The sequence below is a fragment of the Linepithema humile genome, chromosome 1 (assembly GCF_040581485.1).
Source record: "Linepithema humile isolate Giens D197 chromosome 1, Lhum_UNIL_v1.0, whole genome shotgun sequence".
Classification (NCBI taxonomy): domain Eukaryota; kingdom Metazoa; phylum Arthropoda; class Insecta; order Hymenoptera; family Formicidae; genus Linepithema; species Linepithema humile.
In genome coordinates, this window is record NC_090128.1 from 30,947,371 (window position 1) to 30,966,645 (window position 19,275).

Consider the following 19,275-nt stretch of genomic DNA (forward strand, 5'->3'; position numbering starts at 1 on the left):
TATTTTAAATGATCTTTATTTTACGTTTTATATTTACACACTTTTCTTTTTTTAATTTTTAATGTTAATATTTAAATGAGTTTCTGGAACCCAACTTACGTGATTGCCTGTGCGACTGGCGTGACACTAGTTAATAGCTCATCTTTATACTTTACCCATTTTTATATAAAAGACGTATGTTAATTATTTCCTCACTATTTATGCAGGAACATTATAAATTCACTATTTAAAAAACAATTGATTGATCTAAATAATAATTAACGGTTTGTCATCGTGAAACATTAATGCCACGAGTTTCATTAATGCTACGTGTTTCAAATTATTAGCAATCATTGGTCTGTAAAAGTAAATTCTCTTATTTATTTTACTATTTGTTGCATTAAGAGACGCAAAAATATGATATGGAAATAAGAATTTTGAGACCAATTGTATATATCTAATAGAAAATTATTAATAATTTTTAGTTATATGAGCTAGTTACATAATAAATTACATAATTCTAAATAAAAAACTACACTGGTTTTAGAATAAGTAAATTTTTTTACCGTAAGAAACAATATATCTCATTAAATAAACATTTAAATAATATAGACGTAGTCCATTGCGTTAACCTTTTGAATACAATAAGTGCGTATATATTCCGCGAAATCAATCGATGTAGCCGACGAACTATTAACATTTGGAGAAAACAATCGATGTGGCCGATGGATATATGCAAAATAAAATTTAATAATAAGGTACAGTCGACAGTATTGCATTAACCTTTGACTAAGGCTTAATAGGACGCAGAGCTGTCATAACCGGCGAAAATAACGTGACTGGCAAAAATAAAAAGCCACCTCATCTATAAGACTAATTTGCTTTATAAAAAAAAAGTATATTATAAATTTTTAACTAAAATTGAAAATTTATTTAATAATTAAATGTTATTAATTTAAAAAAATCAATTTTTTAATTTAATATGTTATTTATTTCTAAAAGATCATATATATAAAAAACGAAATAAAAAAGCCAGTTAAGGTAATATAGAATTTTAATTTAAAGAAACAATAATATTATTCTAATTAATAGTTAATATGATTTTCTTTAGTTGCAATAACTTTTTGAAGTTTTCTTGGCATACTTTCAACTAAATTTTGCAAATATTCTAAGTCCAGATAATAAAAATTTTGCAAATATTCTAAGTCCAGATAATTTGAGAATAACAAATCGGTTTAATAAGCGATGGTAGCGCGAAAATAAATATGTTCGAACGGAGTGCGCTCTCGGAATTTATAAATCTAACAGGATCGGTGGGAAAAATAATACAAATTATAATACACGTATAATTGAGCAAAAGCGACTCGGTATCCTACTCAGGTAACTACCCTTACTTAGGTTACTATCCCTCATCGCTGGAATGCGGCTATACAATTGAACAAAAGCGACTCGGTATTTCACTCAGGTAGCTACCTGTCGCTTCTGCTCCATTGTATGGCCGCATTCCAGTGATGGGGGGTGTTATAACGTAGAACCCGATCGGCTCTTAGTAACAGTGCGGAATGCACATTGTTACAACCTACCCGGCGAGCTGCTTTACTGTGATTGGTTGATTTCCTATACCAAACTTGCAGTCACAGTATAACGGTTTTACGAATGCATCCCTCTTTTCACTTTTTACTTGTCCTTCTAGCAGTCAACATCGTCTAGAACGTAACGTTGGAGCGCATAGTTATTCCACGTGTTGAGTGTAATACGGAGTGTAATACGGAGTGTAATACGGTTTAGCAAATTATTCCAATTCCGAGGTATGTGCATAATTTTTAATTTTTCCCCGAATTTAAAATTACGAAGGAGCAATAGTAGCATGCAAAAAATTAATACGAAAAATAATTGGATTTAAATGGTCTTCATCAATCTGATATTTCCACTGTTAAACATTAAATTTGGATATATGGCAAAGTTAAATACTAATTTATTTTTAATTTATTATCTCAATTTGAAATTTATTGTTCCAATGCATACATAGGAACTTAATATTGAAAGTGAGGGTGTTGATTTAATAATCGTTCCCTGCCACGTGGATTGCATACACCTTACACCGAACTTACCGTTTTATTTGATTCTTTAAATCAGAATTTGCTTTAACTGTGATAACTGCCCAAATAACACAAACACGTTCTATAAATATTTTATAAATATTTGTTGAAAATATTAGAATATTCTTTCAATGTACTAAAAGATGTTTTTTAAATCTTCATAGAACATTCAAATGAGACCAATTTAAATATTCCAGATAGGTTGAAAAAATATTCTTTATTATAATCCAGGAATACTCAGAGAAGATGTTTAATACCATCTAAAGAACATTCACTGAATATTCTACTAAATTAGTATAAGTTATAAATATGTGTACGTATCAGGGGCGGATTTAGGCATAGGCTGAATGGACTATAGCTCGGGGCGGCAGAATCGTCGCAGAAAAAAAATGTGCGATTCCAGGAAAAAAAAATGAGAAAAAAAAGGTTATCAGATTTGAAAAAGTGCAATTGGGGGGGGGGGGGAGGGAAGCCTGAAATGTAACATATCTGTTATGTAAAAAAATGTAACACAGGCTGTTAATATTAAATTGTAAGAAGCAATTACGCTTGAAACATTCTTTATTTTACATGAGATATAACATAAATACATAAAATAAAAATTATAAAACAAAAACTTTGCAGCCCAAGGCGGCAAAAACATAAATCCACCCCTAATACGTATATGTATTTCATACAATTTATTAAATACATATAAGTATATAAACTGTAATCTTATGTTACAATTGTTTTTTTAGTATGTTTTCTATTATAGTGACTAATACTTTACCCATTTTTTATTACAGTAAGAAATAAATTATACAAATTTAATATCAAACATATTTGTTGTTATTGTAAACTTTCAAGTTCTTTTTTTCATTCTTTAGTGAATTATCTACGCAATGGCTACAGTAATGTCTCTACCCCCTGAGGTGATTAATATCATCTTATGTAAAGAGAACGTCAGCATTAAAGATATTGTGAGTTTCGCTCGCACATGCAAGGGGTTTAACAACATAATCAATGACAATGTACTTTGGCGAAAGAAGTTTTATCAGAGGTATTTTTTCATATTTATTTTTGTGTAAACTAGTATTATTTATTGTATTTATGATGTAAATTGAGTAATACGCAAATCATGTTATTTTATTTGCCTTAAACAAATTTTGGATAAACTTCCGAAAAGCTATCATTCTCGATTTTGCTGATTTTTAGCGAAATTACTTATTTTATGTAATAAATAATATTACCAAATGGATTTTTGGCGCAAATGCTCCTTTCGTCCCCCAGCCTCCCTCAAAGGTAAAACTGTTTTTGTTAATTATTTCAGAAAGTATTCATTGTACGGAAAAAGTTGTTAAACAAAAAATGAAGCTTTATAATAAGCTCTACAAATAAGCTCCTATACATATTTTACCTAACTCCAATATTTTAGTCGTTATTATCAAAAAACTGTGAAATCAGTTTTTTTTAAGTATCAACACCGTTTTCACGAAATATCTCGGAAAGTGTTGATACGAAACAACAATACAATTCAATGTTGATAAATACAGTTCATACAGTTCATACATAGGGTTTGAATTGAATCTTGCTTTGCGTAGAAACTCGTAAACCCACGTGGAACCTCGCTTCGCGTTGTAAAGTGTATGCGTGGATGCAGTGAGTTCCGCCTCTCCTCTTTTACAAGTTTTTTTGATAATAATGACTAAAATATTGGAGCTAGGTAAAATAAAATATGTATAGGATCTTATTTGTAGAGCTTATTTTTTGTTTAACAACTTTGTCCGTACAATAAATACTTTCTGAAATAATTAACAAAAACGGTTTTACCTTTGAGGGGGGTTGGGGGCAGAGAAGGCATTTGCGCCGAAAATCCATTTAGGAATATTATTTACTAGATAAAATAAATATTTAGGCTGAATATCAGCCAAATTGGGGGTGATAATTTTTCGGAAGTCCACTCCAAATTTTTTTATTTTATTTAAAATTTGACATTTATAGTAACTTTGTTGTAAAATTTTTATTTCTGTTATAATGACTTTATCCAGCTTGTATAAATTCGCAAAATTGTATGAAGAAACTGTAAGATATGTAAAATTGTATAATTTTCAAAATGTATTTTTTGTTTTAATTTTAGATGGCCTCTTTTAAGAGAAGAATATGATGAACTTCTGTGCAAGAAAAATATTAATTTTTTAGAACAAGTAAAAGCAGGTATAAAATTTAAGAAACAATTACGGCATTACATGTCGCTGATGCCCAAAAATCGCTATTACAAAGATGATTCATTTGATGTTGGCTTAAAGAATTTTCATTCACTGTTTGATCCAGATAAAGGCGCATATTTTATGAATTATTATTTTTTTGTAAATGAGCTAAAGTTGCGTATACTACCTGCAAAGTAAGTTTTAACAAATTGTTAATGTAGCAGATTATAATGCATTTATATGTATATGTATATATATTTATACATAGTATATTCAATTAATATTAGAATTTAAATATTAAATATAAAATATGTTTTATATATAGAGAGTTTCGTATGAAATATGAAGCACACAGGTTTCTTTCGTACCTGCATCTTTATTGTTTAAAAAACAAGTGGCACAAATTCGTGAATTACTGTAAGCAAAAACAGATTTTAGAAGAAGCAGCCACTATTTTGGCACAATGCTATGAATTCGATCATTCCCAAGAATATATGTCTTACATGTATATGAAAACGTCATTGGATAATATTGCGCAGCAGGTATTGGAGTATCTTAAAAACAAATATCCTGCGCATCCAATATTTTCAATATCAGCCGAGCAGTTTTCCTTTTGGAAATACAATAATATTGATGACAATCATTGGAATAGCACAGAAGGAAGACAGATTTTGGAGAGTCTATGTAAAGTTTTGCAAAATAAATTAAGTTCTTATGAGAATTATAAGAAATGGCCTCAGGAGCGTAAGAGAAGTTTTACTCCAAAAGACTTCTTTATACATTTCGTAAGTTAAAAATTATATTACATTATGAATACTTAATGCTATAAGCACAGCCCTATGCTTGTTTTGTCTTAATATTGATATATTTGATTGCAATTTGTGATTTTAAACAGGTTTTAGAAAATAAATGTGGTACTGGACTACCTCTGGCAATAATATTTCACAGTGTGGCGAGAAGACTTGGTGTGCGCTGCGATTTAGCATCTTTTCCATTTCGTTTCTTATGCTGGAGACCGAAATTGTAAGTATAATTTAATGCTAGCTTTTATTTTCATTCTTATCATACATATATAGGTATATATATATATATATATATATATATATATATATATATATATAGATATATAACTTTTTCATCAATTACAGTCTTACCACAAATCTTAAAGATGAAGAATGTTTTTATATTGACGTTTTGCGCTGTGAATCCAGGCAGAGTAGTAATGACGGTTCTATGATCATAAGTGCTACAAAAATGCATCCCAAAGAATTGAGATTATTACGTAGTGAGTTTGAAGATGAGAAGAAATGTCGTTTAGCGGTAAGTAGTTATTTATATTTTATAACAATAAACTTAATAGGCGACAATTAGTTGGAGATGCTAGCTAATATGTCTTACATCAATATGGAACATGTTTCATTAATAATAGAAAAAAATAGTAAAATAAGTTTACAATCTTAGCTTTGCTTATGTCATAATCTTTATTTCTAGATCATGCCACTAATAAACAAGTTGGAGCATGGAGCAATAATAGCCAAAAGAAATAGCAAAAATAAATATGACATTGTATTGCGGTTGTTACAGGAATTTGACTTTTTCAGAGAACAAATTAAAGCGCATTTTATGATCTAGATCGTATATATGGACAGCATGAGATTAATTTATTCAATCTCAGTAATAAATACGTGTCAATAAATGTAAAGGTGTGTATAACATGTACACACACGCACGCACGCACATTTATAAGTTCCGTTATGTATAAATGGAATAAAACGTAAATAAACCATTCTTTTTTATTCTCTAAAAATTTTCTTATTTTTTTTACATTGTTTCTTATATTATGCGGCAAAAAATTTGTCACAATTAATATTATAGCGTTTTCGATCGAAACGTGTTCGACCCCAGACTCAATATTTATTGTATTACCTCCGCCAATAAAAGATAAATGCATGCAGCGTTTTTGATTAAACGGATTTTGATCGACCCAACGTTGATTAATCATTATTTTACTATGAATTTAAGTTCTTTATTGGTGAAGACGATGCAATAACGTCATTAATCAATCTTGAGTCAATCGAAAACGCTAATAGTAAAATAGTGATTAATTGATCCACGATGGATCAAACATGCTTCGTTCGAAAACACTATTGATATGATGGTCATATAAAATTTAAAAAAATCCAAATTTTTATTGCATAAACATGTGTGTGTGCGTATATGTATATATCTTTTTATACCAAATAAATATTACTTGCTAATCTGATATAGAAATAATATTAGGTTGTGTAGTAAGTAATGTTGCATTTTAAATTCTAAATTTGCCTACTTTACATGACTGGCAAAACGCATTTGTACTAAAACAGAAATTAAATCATTATTTGTCGATTTATTTGTCAAGTTATAATCAGTTATACTCGTGTCATTATCTTTTATTCATATAAATACGTTAAAAAAGTAATGACATCATTTATTAAAAAATTAAAGATTACTAACTACAATCCAAAATATAATATAACGTTATAGATTAATAAGTTGACAAATGCTTAGGTTACAAGCTTGTTGCGCTTTTTATTTGTTGTTTTTAATTTACAATATTTATCGAATATAATTTCTTTACAAATAATTATTTATAATTAATTTAATTCTTTTACTTTATGTTACTTTGTTTTTTACTACAAAACTCTAGGTAATGAGAAAAAAAAGAATACAATCAAGAAAACACGTGCCAATAAACTTTTAACTTTTTACACGCATATATACATTACAAATGTAGCTGTATATACATTACAAAGTAGAGAACTACATATGCATACTTATGTTCTTCCAATTAATGTATTATGTATATAGAATGTATTATGTATGTATTGTTACGTCCTGATCAGACTTCACGATTCTTTTCTTTTTATTAAATACCAGACCTAGTAAACACGGGACCAACAAAAACTCTTAAAAAATATTATAACGCCAGAGCTGTTTTTCTCACGAGACACCATGAGCTCGAACTTTCTCACAGAGAAAAAAAGCAAGGGGGATAGATATTTGAAAATATCTTTGGTCGGTCAGCGTGCCTATCGTCGTCAGAAAAATCATAAAAGTCAAAACTTGCGGTAACCGGAGTCTTTAGTCGACTCCAGATGTTTAAAGTAAGAAATAAAAACTGGCACCAGCTAGCCATATACTTGGATTCCGCCTACGGGAACTCTAGTAGATAGGATTTTACCGAGTGACGATCGGGCAATGACCACAGTCGCACGCCTAGAAGGCATGACACCTGATACGGTGTACGTGTTCAGTAGGTCTGGGAAACCAAGATGCATTAATCGCACTCTCCACGCGACCCCAGGGCTACGCGACAGTCGTAAACTGTCAAATTTATTAGATCAGTGACCCAAGGCCTCGCGAACTCATACACCGATTTTCAACCCTCCAATCCGGAAGCCGGGAATCGGAACAAGCACCTCTATAGACCACCCTTCGTTCCGTCGTACGGTCTAAAGACTACGCCCACCTAGATCTTAAGACACTGAGATGCACCCCACCTATACTAATTAACACCAACCGAGTTAAGCCACCTCAAAAACCTACCCCCATCGCATATGGACCCGAAACGACGCTATTCCTTATTCGTTAGGGCCCCTTTCTTCCTACCCCCATTCCAAGTAACTTAATTACCTAAACCTAATTCTATTAGCTAAAAATAACGCCACCCTCCCCCACATTAAAAATCTTCTCACAAGACTAATTCCTATTCGATCTCCGCTTCAAAAACCTAAGATTTTCCAAATGGATCCACCCCAAGGAAAGGGTATAAAAACCCGTGTTTTGGTGGCTCCAAACGCAATTATACACAATTAGTCACTCAGTTCATCAAACAAGTTTTGCCAAGTCCTTCAGACAGTTTTTCGAGTAGTTCGGGCCGCGAAATAAAAAAAGGTCGATACTTTGTCGCGACCAAGTGGTGCATCTCAAGTAGAGGGTCCATCACCCTGACGACACCATCCCGCAGCAGAGTGCCCTCACGTTTACAAAAAGGTCCGACGCCTACACATCATCCCTCAACGGGGCGCCTGTTCAAAACCACCATACACATTCAACCCAATCCGAAACTATCCTGTAACGAGTAAGTTAGTTCATTTGTTTTTATTTTTCTTCTCATTAGTATTCTTTTTATTCTTATTATGTGCTCCGTCCCTATTTTGTTTAAAATTTTTTGTGTTATTTATCAGTGAGAACTGAACATTCGCCGCGACCCAATAATCGTCGGAACCGCTCGGACCTTTCGGCATTCGCTCTCTGCATAGCTATATTTCTCCCACCATACATTAGATACGCGGCGAGGGTCACCGTAAGACCCGTTAGAATTAGGCGACACATCCCACGTAGTAACTCTCGTATAACCACACGCACTCAAACCGACCCACCTCCTGTATCACCATCGATTCCTCAGGAATCTCTTCAACAATCTCCTCAACCCTTTCTTGACCTTTCACCACTTCCTACCCTCAGGTCTGTTTCTCCGATCCTAGAAGAGCTCCTGGAGTACAGACCCCCTTCGCCTGTCCGTTTCCACCCTCCTCCAGTAGAGGCTCAACTGGAGGAACTCCCACATAACGATCCGGAGTTTGACAACATATCCGTCAACTCCGAAGCCACCACCATTGAATACGTCGAGCCTCCTCCGCATCTTCCTCACCCTGTATTCACAGGGTTTGACTTCTTAAACCTAGTCCTCTCCCCTGAGAAATAATCCACACACACACACACACACTTGTAAAGAATACACGAATAAAATTATTAACACCTGCGATTAAGAATTAAGTTTTGTATCCTAATTATAAATTTAATCAAATTAAAATGTTGTCTTTAGTAAATTAAACTTTTGTTCTTTTTCATTTAACCACACCCTCCTCGTTCGTCACCCCCTCACACCTTCTCTCTCAAATTGCGCACAAAGGTTCCGTCCCGGGTAATAGAGATTCAATTCCTTGAGCCAAAAAGGGAACCACGAGCGGTTGACTTGTTGACGGAGTAAAAACGACTCTTCCAGTCGCTGACCCGTCGCAAGTCCTAAACGTGCCGCTCGGCTCGTGCGGTCAGGCCCGTTTACGTCGATCGCCGAGCTCAACGAAAAATTCTACATCTATCAGGACGTAACAGTATAATGTAACAGCATCAATAAGTTCAATAAATTGTATTTGCGCATTTCTTTGATATAATTATTATCTCAAATAGTTTTATTTGAGATGTAAATAATTAGTTCTGCATTATTTTTTAAGATACTATTCGTGTAAATAATATGCTGTGATATCATTTTCGCGGGATAATAACTGCTATACCAACTGGGAATAATGTTACAGCGCTTCTTCATGACTTGGACTTCATAGTTTCGATTGACGTATCAATATTTACATTCAAATGGAAAACCATACGTATTTCTTCGTCTTCTCGTACCGTATTCAGTTAGCTGCGTCCTGCAAGTAGAAACGGACACAATGTGGGAAATTGTAACAAAAGAAAACGTGTGGCAATATTACGAAAAAGTGTCGGATTACGAAGCAAATGTAGGTTTTGCAGACGAAAATATACATACATCACTCAACATATACGCCGTCGACATATACGCTTTGTGCATGGTAAAATATTCAACTACGAAGATAGACAAAGAAAGACTAAAGAAAGACAAGAATGGCCATGGATATGTTTCAAGTACAACGGTACTGTCACCTCACAATGTTTTTTCTGTCGTGAAAATTTTCAATCTAATTTTGTATCTTTAGCATCTCATTTACACCAGAAGCACGTTAACAAAGTGAAGAATTACGTATTTCACGATTGGATATGGAAATATTGTAAGAGAGTTAGTGATTTTCGAGTGAAATGTACCGAGTGTACCGACGAAATTTCTAATTTTTTCTATGAAAGCTTAAATACACATATAAATAAACATTCGGAAGAATTAAGATATGAGCAAGAAACACGCGACATTGTTCTTTCGTCAGAATTCGCTAGGAATTGGGAAACTATAGAAGTTCAAAAAAACATGTGGCAATATTATACTGAAGAGCCGTATTTTCAAGCAAAATGCAAATTACAAAATTGCAACCATCAATTTAGTAATTATGAGAGTTTAAAGTTTTTTATGCATGTAGAAACAGAACATAAAGCAATACTTAAATGGGAAGAGGAACATATAAATCAAAAACCATGGATATATTTTAAGTATTTGTATGATTCCAATAACGACAAACTACATTCAGAATGTCTTATGTGTGGTGAATTTCCAATTGCTCCTGAATCTACAACGACACACCTGTCACAGAAGCATTCTATGGAAAAAAAAGTAATTTCATAAATGACCATTGAATAATGAAATATTTTATACAAATAACTGATGACACTACAGAGTTTAAGTGTACTTTTTGTTGCATAAGCATAACCATTGATATTTATTCTCATGTGTCATGTCATACAATTGAAAGTCATCCGAAAGTATTGCAACGAAATATTTCAAAAAAGGCACGCAAAAACTGCGGCAAAATTACAATTTAAAAATTTTTCAAGCAAAGTGCAAATCTTACAACTTTTATTCTTGTTACGTCAGTACGAAAAACTTTATTAAACACGTAAAAGAAAGGCATGTGACAATAAATAATTACGAAAAAATATACGGGCAACAATGGCCGTTCAAATATTTCAAGTATCTTGACTTACAATTTGCTACCTTACAATGTTACTTCTGTGATTTGCCTTTTTTATTTAATGGAGAATCAGTTAGGCATGTTTTAATAAATCACTTATATCGTAACCATTTTTCTTACGTTTTCTCATCGAATTACAATAAAGACTGCTGGGAATGGAAATACTGTACAAAAAGTAGCAATTTTGAGGTGCAATGTATTAATTTTCCAAACAGTAGAATATCTCTTGACATTTCATTATGGTATTTTGATGGTCACATTGCAGCTACACATCCGGACAGACTGACAACTGCAAAGAGAACGCATGACATAGCTGGACCCTCAGGAAGCCAACAAAACTGAAAAAAACAGGTGACAATATGTTTTATTGATATTACTGTTAATATTTCTGTGTATAATTAATTTTTTACTTTTCTTAAATCGCATTTAATTTAATAAATATGTAATGAGAAGAGCAATGAACAGACAATTTTTTTTAATAAATATTAAAATTTATACATAGGTTTATCCAAAGTTTGACAATGGAACAATGATAACAACGTTCAAGTAGTGTATGGTACACGAACAATATATTTTAATTTGTGTTATTTTGTATACTCGCGCTTTTTCTCCGTACGCGAGCGACCGAGCGTTTTCGCTATTCTGTTGTTATTGCCACGATGGCTCGCGAGTGCGCGCGCTTTCCGGTAGCGTCACTACCTGACTTCCGTTTTCTTACTTGCATTGCAACACGTGAAATAAATAAGTCCTTTGTCGAAAAGTGCAATAAATATATTTAAAACTTAAGAGAAGTGTTTATTTCTCGGCCACGCCGTCCTCGATGCAATCTTCCGTGGATAACTGTGGATATCGTACGACAGTACGCAACAAATAGCATTACAACCAACTATAATGGCATTATTAATTTTGACGATTCAAATAATTTGAAGTACACGAGAAAAATGGCATGTCCTTTTACGTATAATTATTCCGGACGTATAATTCGTTTTACGTTTATAAATTATAAATATGTTTATAAAACTATGTGTCACATAGATAAGAAAGTTACACTTTTGAAATTGATTAAATACGTTTATAAATTTTGTTTAAGTGTACTTTGTTTTCAATTTAAAACTATGTTTATAAATTTATAAAGTAAAACGATTTTATGAATTAATTATCGATTTTTCTATAATCATCAAACTATCGACAATTTAAATAAGTGCATTTATAAATATTTTATTTGTATTTGATTTTCTTATAAAATTCGTTGATCATGCATTTTTCATACTCTAATTTATACTTGAATTTATTATAATAATTTCTGTAGAGATCGTCGTAAAGTAATACATTAATTGTCAGTAAAATATATCAATTTTTAATTCTTCCAGTTGTATTTGTTTAAGAATTGTATTATATACCTAGACAGCACACACATGTCTAAAATCGGGACATAAGACATCTTAAAGACATCATTAAAACGTCTTTTAGATACCGTGTTTAAAAAGCGTCTTAACCCTTAATCCCGACTGTTCTTTTCGGCACCTTTAATCCCGACTCATGGGTCGTTTGCGTCTTTGCGTTATTTGGATCAGTAAAAACGCTTTAAAAAATCTGAAAAAATTCATGGAGCTTCTTTCAACCTTCAACTTGAAGTCCCAATCATAATATTTCGATAAAAATTATTTTTTTATATAGTTTGTTATTAAGAAATAAAGGTACGTAAGGAAAAATCACTTGTTCACTTAAAAAATCATAACTTTAAGCCAAATAAAGATATCGACAAAAATAAAAAAAGAAATTAAAGGTAGGAGAAACACCTTTCATAAAAAAAATAGTACAAAAAATTGTATTTAAAAAAAATGCTTAATTTTTGAACCTCAAAATGGCGAAAATTTGGGTACTAAAATTGCGTGTAAAAATGACTAAAATCGCGTGTAAAAATGATTTTAATGAATAAATTTGTTGTAAAGTGGGTAAAAATTAATAACAGAACAATGTTTTAGTGTGTGATGATACGTTTAATTGTGATAACAAGATATACAGCATGAAATGCGTATATCATATATATATATATCGTATATATATATCGTATATATGAGTCGTCAGATCCAAAATACAGGACATTTTCCCAAGGCCGCAGAATATTCAGAACTTCTTCTGACGTTCTCGATGCCATTTTTTCAAAAAACTACATAAAAAAATTTTTTCAATTTTTTTTTGCGTATGAGACCTTTTTTTACGATTTTTTGATGATATTAAACGCATAAAAACGAAAAGTAGAAAAAAATTTATCTGCTGATATGGGCAACGTAATCCCGACTCATGGGTCGTTTGCGTCCGCGGTGAGATTGTTATGCTCACTGTGACGACCTGAGGGGGACTGGCGCGCTGCTATTCCGTAGGCGGGTCCTCGGGGGGCATAACTTTTTTTAGGTACGGGATATGGCGCGTTCCGTACCCGTTTTCAAAAATTACAGCACTTTGAAATTTCGCTTGGGTCGAAAACGACCCATGAGTCGGGATTAAGGGTTAATGACGTCTTTAAGCCGTCTTATGTCTCGATTTTGAACATGCGTGCTGTCTGGGTAATGTAACCAGACAACACGCATGTCTTCAAGATTAATCATGATAGAAGTTAATTCCTTATTAAAAAAAAGCATTTGGAAACAAATATGATGTGGTTTCTTTATTTAATTTAAATGAAGATTCAAAGCATTATTTATTATAATATTTTTTTGATGAATTTTTTCTGCATTTTTTTTTATCCTTCTGATCTAATATCCTCTCTGATCTAATTATAATAACAGAAAATAATATTAAATATATTTGATAATTAAAAGCTTATCCAATTTTTACTAATCTGAAAATGTGCAAAATACTGAAGTTATATCAACATATTCTTGTTATCGTTCATTTTTAGTTAAGTCAATAAATGAGTGAAACAAACTGAGAATAATGTAGAATTATGAACAATATGGTTGATGAGGCCGAATAATTTTTAATTCACAATAAGATACAATAAGAAACAAGTTGTATATCGCGATACGAATTATAACTTTGATTGAAGAAGGCATCAAGATAGCATTATCATTTTTTTTTATATAAATCTTCTATTTTTCTTTTTGATAATAATATCAAAACATCTTGTATAATAAGTATGAATTATTATATGTTGTATTTAAATTTTAATTTTTCCAAAAGATTAGAGATTACAAATGAGTTTAGTGGAGACCCAGAAGTTTTTTTCCCAAATACTTAGAAATGGGTAAGGCTGCAAATAGTAATATATTACATTTTATATTAATATAAAGTAACAGCCAAACAAAACAACATATAATATTGTGCAAGCATATAATAAGATTTGGCTAAACATTTTGGTTTGATAATAATAATTTAGTCTTCTGTAGTGCTACAAAACGGATTTGTCACGATGTTTGTGGCTGCTTTCCCATTGGCGCCATTTTGTGCGTTACTGAACAACATTTTTGAGATGAGATTGGATGCAATGAAGTTGGTGACCATGTACAGGCGACCATTTGGACAGTGAGTCAGAAACATAAGCATATAGTACCACATACTCGATTCCATTTCTAAATTATCCGTTATTACCAAGGTAAATTTGACACTTATAACTACCGATAAAAGAACCGATAAAAAATGTAGAATTAATGAGCTATAAATTTATTACAGCGTTTATAATTAAAAGATAAACATTAATTTGTAAACATATTACATAAATAATTCCATTATAAAAAAATTTATACATAATTATGTTAATTTTATTAAGGATACTTTTGATTTCGTTTTTCAGGCATTCATCATAGCTTTTACTTCAAACTTTATACCGAAACTAGTTTATCGTATGACAATTTCTGATAATTATTTGCTTAAAGGTTTTTTTGAACCATTGTCTATCAAAATTCACTACTAGTGATCTGAAAAATGGTCCTCAGCCGGTAATAAATCAGTCAATCTCGGTCGAGATTTGTCGTTATCCGGATTACAGAGAACCACCCGAATCGCCTTACAAGTATGATTACATCATCATGTTCTGGCATGTACTAGCAGCTGGATTAGCTTTTATCGTCATATTTAAGGTACTTTTTATTGCTTCCATTTAAATGTTTATATTAATCTACATTTTACATTGATTTTAATTTACATCTCTAATTTTAATTCACATCTTTAATTTATTTTTTCTGACATTAAATCATATACAATTCTCATAAAAATTATGAAAAATAAATTTATTTGCATATTTTACAGAATTTTGTGACACTGTGGTAATCCTCGTACGATGAAGCATTCCTGACATGAGTCCTAAACTACGCGACAGGATACGTCGCGAAGCATACATCACTAATGAAATCATTATACATCAAGAAGCACTGCGAGCGACTTGCGAAAGATCTGAGACTAATGGTGGTGTCGAATCGCAAGTTGCGCAAACATACGTAGTTGCAACGAGAGTGCGGATAGATGGAACAGAATAATGAGCAATTCTCTCTCGACTTGTGATTTTGATTTGGAGGCCCATGAAAGTCCTCTGTCGCCCGCTAATACAGCTCCGCGTATTAGCCCTGCTGCGTTATAATAAATACTAAGAAAATTCGTCAAATTGGCGTAATTTGCGAGTAGCATAGTTTTTTTGACCATTATTAGGTTGGTGCATAAGGCTTATCGTTTTTGTCAAATGCTGAGAATTAAAAACAATTTACGTATTGCTCAATTTTTATAATTAATTTTTATTAATTAAAATAGTCACTATTAACTTTAATATTTTTTCTACTTCGATAAAAGAAGTCAGATTTTTGTTATTTATTAAAAAAGTATATTAAAAAAAGGAAGTAGTGGAAATACGACAATCTCCTTGCACCAATTAAATAACAATGTGATTTTTCGCTAGTCGTGATATAAATTCGCTTGAGATTTGACGAAAAAAGATATTATTTTTGATAGAATATGTATTGAATGGAGAGATAAAGCTGAAAGTAATCTAATAACCTCTATTCGTCTAACATGTAGATGCCATATAAAATGTTATACGCTATATTTTTATGGTGGATAAGAATCTCTATAAATTTTATAAACTATGTTAGACATTTGCAAATTGAATAGAGATGTTAGAGAATTAATTATGTGTTGCAATTATCAAAATTGATTTTTGAATTGATAAAGGTTATTGTAATATGATATATTTGTTATTGTTAAATTTACATTGACTTTTTAATATTAGTTATTTTACTATTTCACTATTATCAGCAACATTTTTGAGTTGTATAATTTTGCCAAGTCTGTTATTTCTATAACATTGCGTAAAATTATCAAATATGCGATGTACAAGGAAAATTTGAAAGAATGTCTCTTCTATTTTATGAGTTATCATTAACGGCAATAAAATCGATATCGTTCAGCTATCAATTGGATGTAGCTAATGCTACACATACAGCGCTATCACAACTGACACAAATGCCATATTCGCCATTATTAGGTATTACAAGTGCTCATTATAAAGATGTTAGAACATAAACAAATGTTTTATTTTTGTAGTTGATAGTTTATTAGTTCAAAATTATTTTCAACAATCATATGAGATAAATCATGAGACACATGTTAAGAGATATGCAATGGAAATTTAGTGACTGCATTATGCAGAAAATTATATATACGTTAACGTGATTATATGTTTAAAAATAATACGTGTACATATATATACAGGGTGATTCAAAATAACCTGATGTCCTTGCAATGCCATATTCTTGAACGAATTCTGAGACGATTTTTCCTTTTACAAAATTTTGTCCGAAGCTTAGTTTTCGAGTTATAATTGAAAATAGATAGCAACTTACGAGTTCGGTACAACGGGCAGGCAGGGACGCGCAACGTATAATGAGATTGTCAAGTGTTTACTATCGTCTCATGACACATTACACCGTCCCTGTCTGTCCGTTGTATCGGACTCGTAAGTAGCAAACTATTTTCAATTATAACTCGAAAACTAAGCTTCGGACAAAATTTTGTAAAAGGAAAAATCGTCTCAGAATTCGCTCAAGAATATGGCATTGCAAGGACATCAGGTTATTTTGAATCACCCTGTATATATATATATATAATCATGTTAATACAAGCTTATCTCACAGATTATATAAATTGCACAAGATATTCCTGACACAACTTTAGACTTGCTTACAAGGAAAGGGACCCAAGTGTCTCCCTCCGATTTTGACGAGCTTTAAATATGTTGTAAAGTAGCTAAAAATAAAAGACACGTATTTTTTTTATGTGCTTTCTCGCACGTTTAGGGTTAAAACAACCCCTACAAGCTAAAACGGTTTTTTTGGTTTTGACTGAATATCGTCAAAACTGTAAGAGATATCAAAAAATGTTTCGAATAAAAGTTGCATGGTTTTTTATGAGCTTTATAACCGCGTAGCTCGATTTTTAAAAAATTTTATATTTTTTAATTTACCCTTACCCTTTCTTATTATTTTTACGAATTTCAAAATTTTTGTTATAACAAAAGTTGTAGCATTTTTTACGCTGAATACAACCATATATGATTTTATTATATTTCGAAATCGCATCTTTCAGAAATGAGCTGTCAATGTCGCACTATATGCGTCGCGCTGCGATATATGCATATATATGCATAACGCATCGTTTGTGCCGCTTGTGTAATCGATGTTTGTCGTGCATGTGTAATTGATAAGACAAATAAAATTAGAAATAAAGATTAGCATGTTATGAAACATTCGGAAAAATGTTCTGATCAAAGAACAAAGTTCACTAAAGTTGTTGCCAAAACATCCCCTCTATTTTACACTTTTATAGTCGCATTTCGAGTGCATTTATAGCGCAACGCGTTGTCATATCCCGTCAGTGCATATTACGCTTTAAAGTTGTGCGCTTGTTAGTGATTACGAAAAAACAATATATAAAACAGCATCAAAAAAAGAACAGCAAATTCACTATAAAGTAAGTATTATTTTTTTGTACACAAATAAGGAGAAATATTTAATTGTTATATTTTTTAGAATGATTTAATTAAATCCATTTAACGTAATAATGTTAGTATACGTAACTTTTTTGGCCCTTAATCTATCAACAAGTCCGATAACATCTGAAGAACGAGAAATGGCACATAAAATAGAATCTATGCTGAAAGAAATGCGCGATGAGAGATACAAAATGGAAGTAGAAAAATCTTTAGATTATGAAAACGATAACGATATTCCAACAGCAGAGCAATTCGAACTAGGAGATAAAGAGGAAGAAGGTAAGCTATGGACGCAAATCCTAAAGTTATATGTACTACAGATGGACGTATTCCGTATGAATATAAAAAAATGCAGTCGAATTTTGGAAAAGCAGTACAACAAGGCCAAGAACATTAGAAGGAGTAAAACAAAGATTTCGGAAAGTATATTCATTACGTCAATTACGACGATGGGAAATTCAAGTGAATCAAGGTGGCAGTAGATTCGAAAAATTAAAACAAATTTCGGAATATACATTAAATAATTTTCATACAGCTCTTGAAAATAGAATTATTGTTCACGACGCTGATTTAGCTCGATGGGCTATTCGGGCACAGGAAAATTTAAATGTACCAGAATTTACAGCTTTATCGCGATGGATACAAAAATTTAAAATAATACATAATATTGTATCTCGTAAAATAACAAAATTTATAAGAAAAACATCTATAATGTCTAACGTCGATTTTGAAGAAAAATGTAACACATTTGTTACGTCCTAACCTGGAGGGAAAAGAGCGGGTCAGGTATACGGACGGACGCAACAATAAAAGTATAAATTTGTGGTGTTTGCTCGCTGGTCGGTATGAGGAGAGGCGACCGCGCGAGCCGAACGATTTTCCTTGGCTGAGAACAGGTCAACGATCGTAAAGATCGATATTACCCTGTTAGAGGCCTCAACCAATCGTTCGTGGTTCCCTTTTCTGGTCAAGAGAATTAACTCTTTTTACCAAGGGCGGAACCTCGTGCAATTTTTTAAAAGGAGAGGTGTTTGAGAGAGAGAGAGGTGAGAGAGAGAGATGATTGTGAAAATTAGACTTACTACTTGGATGTCTTCGAAATGTGTTTAGATCTCCAATCCTAAAGTCCAGGTGTAGTCGGCCTTGATCCTCCTGGGGTCAGTTAGTGGTATCCGCACTGGGTCGATCGGAGATTGATTGCAGCTGAGGGGGATGAGAGTGAAGGGCCACGGCCGATGAGCGTTATATCCTTCGCGCCGGGAAAACTGATCGGAGGCGTTGCACAGATCCTCGTACTCGTAATCAAAATAATTTCTTTGAACACCGATGTATTC

General features: G+C 32.2%; 1 protein-coding gene across 1 annotated transcript; it reads left to right on the plus strand.

The window, feature by feature from the left end:
* The first annotated feature begins 18 nt into the window (after nucleotides 1-18).
* On the plus strand, nucleotides 19-12,603 carry LOC136998135 (F-box only protein 21-like). The gene is made up of 8 exons (XM_067350478.1): nucleotides 19-1,787; nucleotides 2,945-3,117; nucleotides 4,195-4,458; nucleotides 4,590-5,049; nucleotides 5,160-5,287; nucleotides 5,413-5,584; nucleotides 5,756-11,313; nucleotides 11,465-12,603. Exons 2-7 carry the CDS (start codon nucleotides 2,960-2,962, stop codon nucleotides 5,894-5,896), a joined length of 1,323 nt encoding a protein of 440 aa, XP_067206579.1. The 5' UTR covers nucleotides 19-1,787; nucleotides 2,945-2,959; the 3' UTR covers nucleotides 5,897-11,313; nucleotides 11,465-12,603.
* The last annotated feature ends 6,672 nt before the right edge of the window (nucleotides 12,604-19,275 follow it).